The 14,782-nt window shown below is 44.6% G+C and overlaps 1 protein-coding gene across 5 annotated transcripts; it reads left to right on the top strand.

The window, feature by feature from the left end:
- The first annotated feature begins 883 nt into the window (after positions 1 to 883).
- On the top strand, positions 884 to 14,778 carry LOC113587940 (cytochrome c oxidase assembly protein COX18, mitochondrial). 5 transcript variants are annotated; one of them, XM_035526589.1, is made up of 12 exons: positions 923 to 1,093; positions 2,031 to 2,445; positions 3,787 to 3,887; positions 4,089 to 4,255; positions 4,763 to 4,878; positions 5,588 to 5,695; positions 6,662 to 6,816; positions 7,328 to 7,830; positions 9,318 to 9,427; positions 11,198 to 11,305; positions 12,051 to 12,177; positions 13,022 to 14,778. In XM_035526589.1, exons 1-12 carry the CDS (start codon positions 1,089 to 1,091, stop codon positions 13,042 to 13,044), a joined length of 1,938 nt encoding a protein of 645 aa, XP_035382482.1. In that variant the 5' UTR covers positions 923 to 1,088; the 3' UTR covers positions 13,045 to 14,778. The 5 variants fall into 5 exon arrangements, with proteins under 5 accessions (XP_026882707.2, XP_035382482.1, XP_035382486.1 ...); XM_035526593.1 differs by lacking the exon at positions 2,031 to 2,445 and having other exon boundaries at positions 926 to 1,093; positions 3,783 to 3,887; XM_035526605.1 differs by lacking the exon at positions 923 to 1,093 and having other exon boundaries at positions 2,368 to 2,445; positions 3,783 to 3,887.
- The last annotated feature ends 4 nt before the right edge of the window (positions 14,779 to 14,782 follow it).

Here is a 14,782-nt window from a genome sequence, read left to right as displayed (position 1 = left end):
ACAGCTTGGAGTTGGAAAATATGCATAAAAGTGATGATATGGTCAATTCTCTCAGTGTAGAATGTAACAAAGTATCATAAAGGAAACATTTTAGTGGGGTGGCACTCCTAACACAATACCTGCCTGTATTTGTTTAGAAACTACATATGAAATAATGTTAAGTAAACTAAAACTACATGTCACTGTATAAATGGATAAACGGAGAGCCTTTCTTTTATTAACTGAATGAAGCACTACCAAGTTCATTCCTAATACTGCATGCGTGTGTCTTTCCTAAATCAACACTTCTGATTCAGCTCTGAATTTGATAGTTATAGCCCACTGTATGCACCAGAAAATACACTGGAACCATAAAAGGCAGAGGGGTCTGCAAAACTGCCCGCATTCGAGCCGTTCACCCAGAGAAGCGACGTGTGAAACAAGGACACAGTTTCGAAGCACCACTCCTAGAATAGTACACTTACCTGAAAGCTAATAGCGCCCCCTTGTGGAGAATCATTAGCCAGCTGAATGTGTATGTGTATGAGTGACTGAGTTACATAGCCATGTCTATAAACGGTTTCATATCCACCCAGTATCAAAATGCACCATGCTGTCCCCGTGTTTACCTGTTCAATCATGAACTTTCCTGGCCAAGTGTGCATCACAGCAACCTTATACACATATATAAATATAGGAACAGCGTGGTGAGATGGTTTGAAGTTTTGATTGAGGTTCACCTTGCGAACTGAATTTCTCATCCAGCAGATGACGCTGTGCTTATTTCTTTCCGTTCGTAATATTTCTACTTACGAACAAAAACAAGTGAACCTATTTTGTGGGCATGAAGAGGGACATATTGATACCAAAACTCTGAATCCAAAATTAAGAACCAGACAATTTTATCATGGTTGTGTTACAAAGATTGTCACAAAAATGTCGACGCACACGTCATATGTATGCGTCAACAATGCAAAGCATGTTAAGAGATGCCATTCTCAGGGTAAATGTTAGCTAGCTTGTGGTTAACAGTAAATTAATTGTTCTTTAATGGTTGATGTATTCATCAGAGAATATGTTGGTATTTCGTCCTCTTTAAAATCTGGAATATGAGGTGAGGCTTCTGGTGTCTTTATGTAGTTATAAGCTATCTAGCTAACGCTAGGTTAGCTAGCTAGTTAGTGTAGCTAGCTTCTTTTCTAACTTAACTGACCTGATGTGTTTTTCATGTCAAATATTAACGAGTGTAGCGCTGTATGATATTTCTCTCTCTCTCTCTCTCGCTCTCTCTCTCTCTGAGAGAGAGAGAGAGCTAGCTAGCTAACTAGCTGTCTGTCTCTGAAGATCATTTTCTTTTAAAAGGGCGGGCACTGCAAACACAACGATTGCCGGCTTTTGTCACAGATTCAGTTTTACAGATAAACTGAACTTCAAACTGCAGTTATCAATTAAGTATTCTAAAAAATGAATGAGTAAAAACTGCTTTACTACTTTACTAGTATTAATGCAGGACAGATGCATCAGTTATGTGTAAGAGATGGACAGTGCAGCAAATATCAGAGATTTTATTGACTATCCCCAGTCGCCAGTATGCTGTATCAGTTTGCTAGCTATTTCACACAGCATGGTTTTGATGCAAGGGGGACATTTGAACTAGCTATTTATTTACAAAAAAAACAACTATACTATTTTTAATTCCTTTTCAAAAGTTAAGCCACTGTTTCACTCTTGTTAGAATAAGAAGTATATAGGCATATAAGGCAGTGATTAAAAAACTCACCATGAACCCCATCTCATCTAATCACTAACACGAGGTCATAGTTATAGGTGATGGACTCCATATTTTGTATATGTAAGATGTAGTACAGTGCTGCACGCAAAGTGTAATCAATGCCATATAGGACATTTATGCGCTTCGTGTCCTTCAGTAAACGTAACTCACTGCATCTCTCCACCCAGCAATTTAAAAGCAGAATACACTTTGCACTTTACAATCAACAATCTTAAGATGTCATTTAGTCTTGGCGCTGAATCCGTGTGCTCTCTCTCAGACTCCTTACCATGACATGGCTGAGACTCCCTTGCCCTTTGACCTCCCGCTGCCTGCTGTCACATTGCCATGGCAACCAGGCGATGGGAAAACCTTGGAGCAGAGGTGTCTCTCGAAGGGCGTCGACCATGACCTGCAGAGCTCTCCCTACATGCCCGCTGGGCTCCAGGCTGGGGTCCCCATTGGCCATGCTGCCCCTGAAGCTTCAGCCCTGCAGGGCTTTGAGCTCAGCACGGCCCGGTTGGTATGAGAGTGTGGCGGACTCCGCCCCCGTGCACCTAACCGAGCAGCTCCTCGTCTCTGCCCAGCAGCTGACGGGGCTTCCCTGGTGGGCCAGCATCCTGTGCACCACGCTGGCACTGCGCACCACCATCACCCTGCCCCTTGCCGTCTACCAGACCCTCATCATTGCAAAGGTCTCGTTTCATACTGGGTGGAGGGTGGGGGTGGTACCAAGAGAACCATTGGCCTGCAGCGATTCCTCTGATGTTCAAATGGTCCTGCAGTTTCATTATCAGAGACATGTGTGTTAGATCAGTACAGGGATTAAACCTTTAGTGTCTGATAACAAGGATGACATTACCTTATGTACAAAATGCTATAACTTACAATCATATTTCTAGATTTCACAACAATCATAAGTATATAAAAATATTATTGGGTGAGCATGAACATAGTTAAAGGTAACCCTGCTTTCTTTTAGAAAAGTATTTACACTGATGCTAGTATTGAAAAGGCCAATATTGCGATAGCAACTATGAAACATTATTTTGTGCAACAGCATTTGTAAAGCTGCTTGGACCTGTACTCTTTGACGAGTGCAGAACGTCTCAGTAAATGGAGCTTAGATGTTTAGAGTACAGGCTTCAGTGTCACGAGGCAGTGTTGGACCACACCCCAAACAAGCTGCAGACAGTGAGCAAAGATGCATCTGTGCATTCTCGAAACTGTTTGCTCAAATAAAGCAGAAATATGCCAGGAATGTCACCAGGGTCTTTTTCTCCAAAGTTGAATTCCTGTTGCGTGAGAACAGTAGCTTCAGCGACTAAGCCTGCTGTTTATAAAATGTCTTAGGTTACTGGCACTGATCTAGAATCAGGGTTTGTTTGGGGTTTTTTAGGCCTAATCAGTATATGAAGGGACGTAGTTGTAGGTAAGTATTCGGACAGTGCCTCAGAAAAGGAGAGCTGATGTGAATCCTCAGTGTTTCATTTGACACTAAAACTGATCCTAGACCTGCATTACTGCCGCACTTTATGAATCCTGATCCCAGCTTCTAAACGCTTAGCAGCAACACAATAAATCTGGGACATAAACGTAGAAAGCAGAGTTCATAAAACACTGGTCCTTCCTTTTGCCTGTTGGGTTTTGCTCTTTCATGTGTTGAACGATATTTGATCCGTGCTCCTGAGAAAAGTCCACTCCTAGGTTCCCACTCGTCTTCATCCTTTGTCCCGGATAAATCTTTCTGTTTTCGCACCCATAAATTGCCCACCCACACACTCCCAGAGGCCTAGACTCCGCCTCCTTTTCTGTCCCTGCGGCAGAGCCTGCGTTAATATTTCTGTTTGTTTTCACCCTCCAACACTGGCTGGCCTTCAAAAATACATCGACACGCCTTCTCTGAGGGAGATTCATGACCTGGGATCAGTTTTTCTCCTTGCAGTCTCAAGTGATTGAGCTTAAACACACCTAGGGCGCTGCTCCTAGGTCAGTGGCGGGAGACGGTGACGGGATCCTCTCTTGCTCTCAGCCAGGTTGAAGCCCTGCAGAAAGAGATTGCGGAGATAGCCAAGCAGCTAAGCTACGAGATCTCGGTGCGAGCCAAAGAGAAGCACTGGTCTGAGAAAACCTGCAGGTGAGAACCCCCAGCAACGCACTACACCTTACATTCAGCCAAGACTCCGTATGACTTCAGTTTTGGAACCGATTAAACCATTTTGACGCTAAATATCATGGTAAATCAGCACACAGCACAACCAGGAGCACAGCCAATGAATGTCTTTGTCTTTTGGGGTTGATCCCTCACACATGCTCATCACTGCCTCGGTACGCACAGGTACCATTTCAGGAAGAACCTGCAGCGGGTCGTGTCCGAGTTGTACATCCGGGACAACTGCCACCCGTTTAAGACCAGCCTGCTCATCTGGGTGCAGCTGCCCATGTGGGTGGGTGTGTCTCTCGCCCTGCGCAACCTCAGTGTCGGAGTGGAACACATTCCTGGCGGTAACCCATCCTTACCCCCACAACACCAGAAACGCTTAAGAACGGGCTCGCATTCCCTAGCCACCTTTCTGCCCTCAGCAGGCCAGGATATGCTAGCTCCAGGCGGTGGGTTTGAAAATACCGTTATATAGTTTTAGAAATGCAATGTCAATATTCATGGAGAGGAAAACTTGCCTTTAAACAAAAAACTTGCATTTTAATAAACAAACAAAACACACTAAAATGTGTAGATGAAAGATAGGAATAGGAGTAGGAGCGAAGCGAAGATGTTTGTCGTTGCTTTGTGCAGTGGCATGTTATAGAGAGTGGAAGATTTTCACAGAAAGTGTGTTGACAGATTAGAAAACCAGGAGCACCTGGACAAGCAGACCAATAGAGGCTTCACACATTTTTCACATGTGAAAAGACTGCCTTTGCCAAAGCAGAGCGCACCTCGTCTGAACTGGAAACAAACCGAAAAATGAACCAGCAGCTTTGTTGTGTAAAAACCCTCGCTGGCTTTCACAGGCTTGCTGGAGCAGCTGGCAGCAGGGGGCACTCTGTGGTTTCCAGACCTCACACTCCCAGACTCCACCTGGGTCATTCCTGTATCTCTGGGCCTTGTTAATCTGCTCATCACTGAGGTAAGGACCCCTCCCCAGCTGATCTCAAATAAGCCCAGAGCGTTGACTAGTATTTGTAGTGCAATACTAAGGGCCTGCCACCATGCAGAGGTTAGTTTCTACCCTCGTCTCACACTGCCGATCCACTTCATCAGGGCTAGGGTCAGGTGTGCTGGAGCTACATATGGGATGAAATAGTGCTCCAGCAGCCCCCCTGCCACACACACACACAAACACAAAACAAAACCTTCCCACGCTCACTCTCCAAGGACACCAGTGATCTCAAAATTCATTTTGTCTTTTTTTTTTTTTTTTTTTTCCAGATTTCTTATTATGATTAAGAAGTCTGGGTCCTTATCAGAAAAACTAAGACCACACTGAATACCATCAACCCCAGATGAAATCAAATGTACTAATAACTTTTCTAAAACTGAATGAAACCCAGATCTACACCAGAGTGTTTTTGCAATGGTAAATCACATTTGTAACATATACAGAGATAAAGCCTAGGGCTAACATCTCAGTTAAATTCACATTACAGTTTGATTCCTATTCCCTCAGCTCCAGGGTGCTTAAACACCCCCTGTAGCACATTAGTCAGCTTATATTTAATACTGACATTAAGAACAAATATTGTAATTTGATTACTTTTTTGCCTGATTTCTTGAGTTTGTTGTGAAACTGTCTCAAGTCTTGCTTGTCTCAAGTTTGATTCATGTTTGTTCGACAGATATTTGCCCTGAGGCAGCTAGAGTCTTCCAAGTTCCAGAAGTACATGACCAACTTCATTAGGGCAATCTCGGTGGTGATGGTCCCTTTAGCTGCCACTGTTCCCTCTGTAAGTACCCCAAGTGTGCGGGAGAGAGACTTTATGGTTACTTGACTCAAAGACTATAAGGGTCTGAGTTGCACTTCACCTCCAATTCTGTAAATAAAACTAAAGGGTCTCCATGTTTACGACAGACTTCCCTCACTGAAGATCCTAAATGGGCGGGGGTGGGGTGGTGGTGGTTGTGACCTGATTTTAAGACGTAGGAGTCTTTGTGTGTTTTTTATATAACTTTTATCTTTAAACATAGACTAATAATAATATATACTTATTTATCTCTTCTTCAAAAATTCAAGTCATGTTGTGTTATATTACTGGTTTGATAAGGTGTTTAAAACATTATTCGGTTGGCTGGTCCCAAAAATGAGGTCTTTATTTTTTAGATTTCATGACATTATAGTATTGTGGTTTTGTTTTTCTCATTTATTGTGTCATCATAAATCTGAACTGTAAACCATTTGACCAGATTATTCTAAGATCTATGGCTGTCTGTCACTCTCCTTGTCTCAGTGATTAGCCTTGTGTACCTGTCTTCCTCTCTTGGGTCTCTTACACTGCTCTGGGGGGTTTGACCTCTGCTGAGCAGAGAAGCATGTTGTGACGTGAAGTGCACACAGGTCAGGCACGTGTGCCGTGCTCCTCCACGTTGCTATTCACTTCATTTGTTTAACCAGCATGGAAGATACAACACTATAATAGATCTGAATACCGGGAGAGATTTCAGTGGCAATCGAGGTCCCAGCACGCACGCACGCATGCGCACACACACACAACACACAGCTGCATCTGATTGCTGGATTACGACTCTCTGGGCAGCTCTCTCTTAAAGTGAGCAAGTACCGTGATTGTATGCAATCTTGTGCGTGCACTGTTTTATCTCCTGCGAAGGTTAAACTATATCAGTAAAATTTGAAATTCTATCTCTTTTCCTCACTTCCCCTCCCCCTTCAACGTCTCTCTTTTTTTTCTAACTAGTCCATGGCGTTGTACTGGCTGTGCTCCAGCTGTGTTGGCCTGGGACATAACCTTCTCCTGCGGTCGCCGCGATTCCGTGCTCTCTGCCGGATCCCACTGACGCGTTCAGATTCAGCCACACCATACAGGGACATTGCAACGGCCCTCATGACCAAGTACATCAAATGAAAGCCTGAGAAAAGCATCACACTTGGAGTCTCTTCCTGAAAAGGCTTCCGCATTCTGTAGCATGTTTCCCCTACATCACTCAGTTGCCAATGCAAAGACTTTAATACTGAAAACACTCTGTTGCTGAGGACTCTTCATGTATTAAATTATTTATAAGGGGCGAGTAACCCAGTCAAGTTAAACTATGCACAGAAGTAAACTGTTCAACACCCCCTCACTGATGTTGGTTTCCTCATGAATTTTTGTTTGTCAGTTTGTATGTGGAAAGAAAGTGGATGAGTAACATAAACTCACTAAACAGTAGTTTCTGATACAAAGGTTAAGATACAAAGTCTGCAAGGAATATATCTGCCTAATTTCTAAAAGAATTTGCCTAGATTTTACAGTCTTAAGAAACTTATCCAGTTTGCTTGCTATGTTTTTTGTGAAGGAGCCTTTTAAATGTTTACTTGGATGACAACTACAGGCGCAGCAGTGTGATTTTTTTTTCTTTCTCAGGGCGGGGTTAAGTTTCGTCCTCTCGTTCCAGAAGGACACGCTCGCCCCAGAACCGCGGGGCACCGGGGCTGGGACGGTAATGCGCTTGAGCATGTTTTGGACTTTAGTTTTCGGGGTGACGCTGCCCTTTGCCGCCGCTGCGGGCCGCGTTCCCCGCACCTGCGGCACGTGCGACGCAAGCTCGTGCGCCCCGCTGCCAGCCGACGGCTGTGCGTCCGGCACGGTTCCCGACGCGTGCGGTTGCTGCTCGGTCTGCGCCGCGGGCGCCGGTGAGCCGTGCGGCGGGCGCGGCTCCGCGGCCCAGCGGTGCGCGCCTGGCCTGGAGTGCGTAAAGGGGAAGAAGAGCAAACGCGGCGTGTGCTCCTGCAAGAGCGACTACGAAGTGTGTGGTAGCGACGGCGTGACCTACAAGACCGGCTGCGACCTGAAAGCCGCCAGTCTGAGAGCGGAGAGTGAGAGGAAGCCCGCGATTCAAGTTCAGAACAAGGGCAAATGTATGCAAGGTGAGGAGGTGTTTCTGCGTGACCTTATTGCAAATTAGCATCTTTATGAGTAGAACTTGTTGAATTTTACTTCAACTAATCCTTTAAATCATGAATAGCTGGTGGGAGCGATGAACTGTGCCAGGTACGCGCGCGCTTTTGTGCAAATGAAGCCTGTTTAAATGGAACACCAAAGCTGATCGGTTTCCGAAGTCTCGTTGTGCAGTTTATGAATTTACTAATCCGATTTTGAATATCGAAGATAGTTCACACCGTTCATTCTGTATTGAATTAAAGCAAGGGATTTTTCTATTTACGTAAATGAACTGAGCTATATTTTTTACGTGTCCCTCTCGTTATGGCTTTAAAAATTCATTCATTTATTTATAAATTGAGTTAGATCTGTCCTGTGACGCCTGTTTCCGAGCCGAACCTGTAGACCGGCAGAAATATCTCCACAGGAAAGGTGAAAAGGTAGACGTCCCAGTTATACTGACACATACACACACATCTGGTACCCTCAGATTCCCCCCCATCCCCCCATTCCAATAGAATAGGCTGCAGGCCACTGTTCACCCAGGGTGAGACCCGTTTCACAGCCCTGAACCGACTTGTCTGAAATTCCAGCCTTGCAGTGGGATTTGCATTGGTGTATGAGAGCAGGGCTCTGATCAAATAGGCGTGTCTTGCCTGCCAAAACAAAGACTTGTGTTGTGGGTAAAGTGAAGATGGAGTTCTTCAGACTAGTGGACATTCGTACACTTAGACCTGCGAGCCGACCTGGAATTAACGCTCTGTGAAAGACAACACCTATCTGGTAGAGAGTCCCCCCCCCCCTCTCTCTCCTAATAAGACCATATCCTGCAGGCTTACGCTTGGGCTGCATTCACCGCAGGTAGCACATGACCTGGGCTGTGCGGGGCGTTTGTTTTTCGCTTTCTTCGATGTCAACTCATATGCACGTTAGGCTTGTTATTTACTTTACATTCCATGTGGTGAAAACAGGGGTAGCAACAAGGAATTTGAAAGCACTTAAGTTATACATTCCACAAACGTTCAGTCATGCCCAGTCAGAGTAAAAGACTGTAATGTTTAATGTTGCACGTGGTAATAGATTAAAACTAATTTGTAACAATGTTGCATGAGGGCTGTGAATCAGAGCTGACCATCTGTGGAATTCCCTCCAGACAAACTTTGTGGATTTGTCTTTTTAAAAGGCCATAAAGCATGAGATGTCTGTGATGTCTTTAATCGTAGTCTGTCACTCAGTTTTATGGACAATCCCTGCCCATTGCCTTTCTGTTTCCCTCTCTCTCTCTCTCTCTCTCTCTCTCTCTCTCTCTCTCTCTCTCTCTCTCTCTCTCTCTCTCCCCCTCTCTCTGTCTCCCCCCTGCCCCGCTCCCACCTGTCAGCCTGCTCTTCAACATCCCTTCCAGCTGAGAGAACCTATCGATCACTGAGCAGAGATCACTAAAGTCACTGAGTCATGCCCCTCTCTCCTTGCCCAGCGCCCGTCATCGTGACCGCTCCCAAAGAGGTGTGGAACGTGACCGGCTCCCAGGTCTACCTCGGCTGCGAGGTCATCGGAATCCCCACGCCCGTGCTCACCTGGAGGAAGGTGCGTTTGTGAGTTACTCCCCACTGAACCTGTGGGCTGACATGGCCGTCACGCGCCATACGAACACTCCTCAACTTTAGTTGAAGTTCTAGACACCTCTGGTCTTTGACATCCAGCCTGTCACATTCCAGCCTATTCCAGTCTTTTTTCCAAAGCCTCATTTTCTGTTCTGTTGCCCTAAGATCCTGTGATGTGTAACCATTGTGCGCGGTCACTTTTCATGGCACAGATAAAGTCACCCTGTTCATGTTGAATGTCCACTGGTAGGCTTTGCAGTGCAAGCCTAAACTGGCCATGATGGCTTTACATTCTTTTAGAATCCTCTACAATTGACCATTATCCCAGTTGGAAAACTGAGGAATGAGTCACCGGGGTGTGTGGATGTCTGTGTGCGTGTACATTGTAGCACGGGCTGTGTGAAAGGATGCGTGCCGCTATGAATAACACCGCAGCAAAAACAATAGCGCCGGAAACAAGGGAGGGATTTGGTAGAACTTTATCAGTCATGGAATCTGCTTGGAGGATGTCAAGCCTCCGAGCAGACATCCTCGGCAGAAATCATTGCGCTGTTGAAGTCAAAGCATTTACAAGCCTCTGCCATCTAAAAACTCCGATAACACCAGAGGTTGATGATCCCATCTTCAATGCTCACCAGTCAGTCTGTTTTTGTTCTGTGTCTACTCCCGCATGATAATCTGCGCTGATTCCCAGTTCTGCACGAGATGGTTCTTTGCACTGCATGGTGCCAGATGAACGCTTTAGTGCAGTAGGGGAATTTGAGAAAAATGTCCAAGCTGTAGAATGAACCCCCTCTGAAGAGTCATGTGATTATTTTAGTTATAGCCGCAAGGACGACGAGTACGCTGACCCTCGCATTCTTCCAGGAAACCCCCATATGAAGCATAGAGAGAGAGAGAGAGAGAGAGAGAGAGAGAACCCAAGCAAATTGGATGGAAGGTCATATATATGGAAAGCAAGTATATGAAAGGGAATGAGGAAGACTTTGAGGATAGCCTTGGAGATAAATCTGTTATTCTCTGTAGACTTTACGCAATTTTTGAGGTTTAGGACTAGAGTAGCAGCATGAAATATTGTCCAGAGATGCTGCTTCAGTCACTGGCTCTTTTAGAAACAAATCCAGTCCTCTAGATGGCCTTTTTTATTAATACAGCTCAAGCAGCTTTGTGCGCTAATGTCTGAGGATCCTGCAGACACACTGATCGAATTAAGATGGATTTACCAAAGTCACGCACCTTGCTGTGAGAGTTTTCTCACTGCAGAGTTTGACTTGACTGGTAATCGGTGTATTTGAATTACCTCATATTCAAATCACTTTCCATTTTAGCATTTTCTCCCTCTCCAAAACCATTTGTTTGGTGCTAAATGCTTCAGTAGGTTTGAGGCAACTTGTGAAGGTTGCAGATATTCTCATCTGCGTCCTCGTTCAGATTCAGATTCATACCACACTTGAGATTTGTACCGAATATGAGCTTCACACTGAAGATGCCAGCACAAATCTCTCAACAACAGCCACTGTAGAGTTAAAAACTTATGATATGAATCAAGCTTGCAAGACTGCAGCAGAACCAACATGTCATTGGATTTGGGAAAAAAAACAAAACTCACTGGAGGTGTTTAGGAAACATTAATCGAGCTGCCAGTTTACTCATTTTCAGCCAGAACAGTTGACCGGCGCCCCCTGAGGGCTGAGTAGATCAGCGCGGCGGTGAGTGGCGGCAGCACTGACACATCTGTGATTTATCTGTGTAGGTGAGCGGTGATGAACCGACGACGCTGTTTTTGCCTGGCGACCGCGACAACATGGCCATCCAGACTCGCGGAGGCCCCGAGAAGCATGAGGTCACAGGTTGGGTGCTGGTAAGCTCCACTTACTCAGGCAAACCTGCTGTCTGGTGCTGATATCATACCTGGTTGTGAACCATGGGCAACATGCACTTAGTTATTCACAATGGACGTGTGTGTGTGTGTGTGTGTGAGAGAGACAGACAGACTGTCTGTCACAGACACACACAGACACACACACACACAGAGTAATTTCAGGAATGCTCACGTGTTAGTTTAGTGTGGGTATTTGTTTTCACACTCTTGGGCGAGGGAAATGGATTAAGACACATTGGAACCTGGATGCCAAGCACCGCATAGCAGATCTGTGCAAAAAAAAGAAAGTGCAGCAAAAAAATCCAGACTGTATATATACAGTTTCCCAGCAACACGCAGAGAAACCACAAAGGGTACGTTCGATTGGGAGTTCTTGGGTTGATGCATTCAAATTAGTGTTGTATTGTTTTGAGGAATTCAAATTAGTCCTTACCGTTTCTTTTATTCACTTTCCCTTTACTTTCAGTTGTGCTGAAAAAGTGTCGGACCAGTAAATTTAACTTCTGAATGAACTACCTGTCACTACTAAATCCAAGGACCTCAGTTACATTTGAAGTCCAGATTCGAGCACCCCTGACTGAGGCTGCCGATGTCGGGTGTTCAGTGCATTACGATCAGCCGTCGCTCATTATCCATTCAGCATGAAAATTGGTTGCTGACTCCAGATCAGCCTCCAAGACAGGAGGTGTGAACTGAAGGTGACGATGTGGGGCGTGTGTTTCAGATCTCACCGCTCACGAAGGGCGAAGCAGGCCTATATGAATGCCACGCCAGCAACAGCCTGGGAGAGGCGTCAGCCGTGGGCGCCATCCACGTGGTGGACTCCATCTCTGACATCCTCTCCAAGAAGGGTGAGTGGTTGCCATTTTTCCCAGTTATGCATACGTTCCTTATGGACCCACGGATATTGCTGTCAGGCCACTGAACGCACTTAGAAAGGTGCAGTTCCTGACTGTCAAAGCGAAGTCCTAACAACAGAAAACATAAAGCCATGTCTCAGGGTCTTGATGGACCCTCTTAGGATATGATTGTCACACGGTTAGGGATACACACTGATGTTTCCAAGGGAACCCAGATGATGTCACTTACCTCTCTCCCAAAAGATGGCTCACGTCTTTTTGGCATGCTTGAAGGAAAGTGAACTGCTGTTTTCTCCTCTGGACAGCTGGAGTTCCCCTGTGATGGGGCTTTAAATATCTTGAACCCCATCACCCAAATAAATGACTAAATAAACAACCCAGTTGAATTAGCAATGCCTGAGGCTTCAGCGTCGGTGCTGGCCCAAGATTGGCCACCTTGAGTGTAATCCACTGTGACAGGGGAGGTAAAATGCACTTCAGGTAAGATGGTCTCTCTTTGGCACATGGGGTAGAACTGACTTTAACATTCTTAAAACATCTCTGTGATGTTTGTTACGAACAGGCTTGTTATATTAAGACTCCCTAGACAGCGTTAGCTCAATAATACTGTGTTGGTCAACCGGTTCGTAACAACCGCACGTGTAATTGTGTGCCGGTTTATATGGGTGAACTCACTTGACTCTCCTCTGTCAACAGTTCTCAATACCCCCTCCAATTCTCCCATAATCCACAGTGTGTGCACAGTGCATTGTGGTTTTAGTCAGCATTGGTTATACTGTCAGTATAATCAATCTGTGAGACTGACCATTAATCTTTCCTCTGTGTATGTGTGCAGTGGTCAAGGAAGATGAGCTGTAAGGTGTGTGGGTGTACCCTGACGGATTCTTCTGCAGGATCAGACACCAACTACACACGGCTGTATGACTACACACCCTGTAATATGTACACACGTACGAGCAAGCACAAACACACACACTACAAAGATGTATACCGCATAGCACTGCATAGCAGGGTCACTATATATTGGCATACAATCACACTTTACACAGTGCACAACAGAATTAACACTCATAAATCTGCTTCAGATTGCTCCACACACACACACACACACACACACACACACACACACACACACACACACACACTGTGGGCCAGCTATATAGCTGCGTAATGCCATCAACACACAGGCGCATAAGAGTTTTACTCAATGGGTGTTTGCGTGACCTGTCCAAAACCTGACCCAAACTTTTCTATCAACTTTATCCTTCCCAGGGAACATCTACAGCACTAATCTTATTCTACAGCACTAATCAGAATGTTCTACCAAAGATGGGCAAGACACGCACACAAACACCTCCACATCAACACATCAGAGCATTTAGGGTCAATGTGCAACATCTCCATGTAATCACACGTGGGCACAGCAAACATGCATCTCACCCCTCTATCATGGCCTTCCCAGCCTCTGTTAAGACAATGTTTTTAGTTTTATTTGTCTCCCTTCACACACTTCACATATTGGTTCACTTTCAGAGGTCATGCTCACATAGCTGAGGAACGCCAGGGACATGTTGTCAAGTAGAAAGTGTTTTAGATGCAAGTTGGGTCACGCAGACATACATACACATGAAACACCAGGCACTTAATCTACCTTCACAGCATGCACTTCCTCTTTGTTTTTATATTGCTAAAGTATTGGTGATTTGAGTATTGGTGCTATATTTGGAATCTGGCATGTAAAAAAACAGGACTTTTATTTGGATTAGTGTTTAAAAGGGTTGCAGGGATATGCATTTACTCGGCAGGCGATGCAAAAAGTTATATAGGAAAGTACGAAGCAAATATCGTAAAGTGTTTCCTCACTTATGATGACATCCTCAAGTCCCAAGATGCTAAAAGCCAACCTTAAACAATCACACACATGCACACCACGTCACATATTCATATACTTAAGCCAACATGTGCGAACTGTTAACTATCTCAGAATGACAAATTTGGTCTTGGGTGCCATGACTTTACCCCTTGTTTGGTGTTTGTGGTGTTGTGTTGGCAGTGCTGGTGGACCCACATTATATGTTTTTTTTTTAAACAGCCATAACAATTTATGTAATAATATTTAAAATATGTTGCCCTTATTTCGATTACAAACAATCTAGACAGCATATATGGTTATTTGCCATTTACCCCTGCTGGATACGTTTTATTAATTGCTATTCATTTTGTGATAAAATGATTTTTCTAAAATTAAAAAAACTAAATGTGTGGAATAAATCATGTTTATCTTGAATAAATAACAATACATTTTGATCATTAGTAACTATTTAAAACAGCTCAGACCCAAACAACGCACAAGGCTGAAATTCGTAGCTTTTGAATTGTCTTTCTCTTTAGATACCCAACGTATCATTATGAATAACTCATGCAGTGCCCCCTTTTGTAGATAAGAACACGTTCAAGCCCCCCCAAAACACCCTGACCATACAGGTCTTTTGCTTCATTCACTCCCCACTTTGGGAACCACTGAACTAATGTATTTCTACAAGTTATGCATGTTCACTAAAGAACAAAGAAATAAAAAGGTTATGGAAGTTGTTTG

The sequence above is a fragment of the Electrophorus electricus genome, chromosome 1 (genome assembly GCF_013358815.1).
Source record: "Electrophorus electricus isolate fEleEle1 chromosome 1, fEleEle1.pri, whole genome shotgun sequence".
In the NCBI taxonomy this organism is placed as follows: domain Eukaryota; kingdom Metazoa; phylum Chordata; class Actinopteri; order Gymnotiformes; family Gymnotidae; genus Electrophorus; species Electrophorus electricus.
Note: the sequence above shows the minus strand (reverse complement) of the source record. Positions and strands in the feature narration are given on the sequence as shown.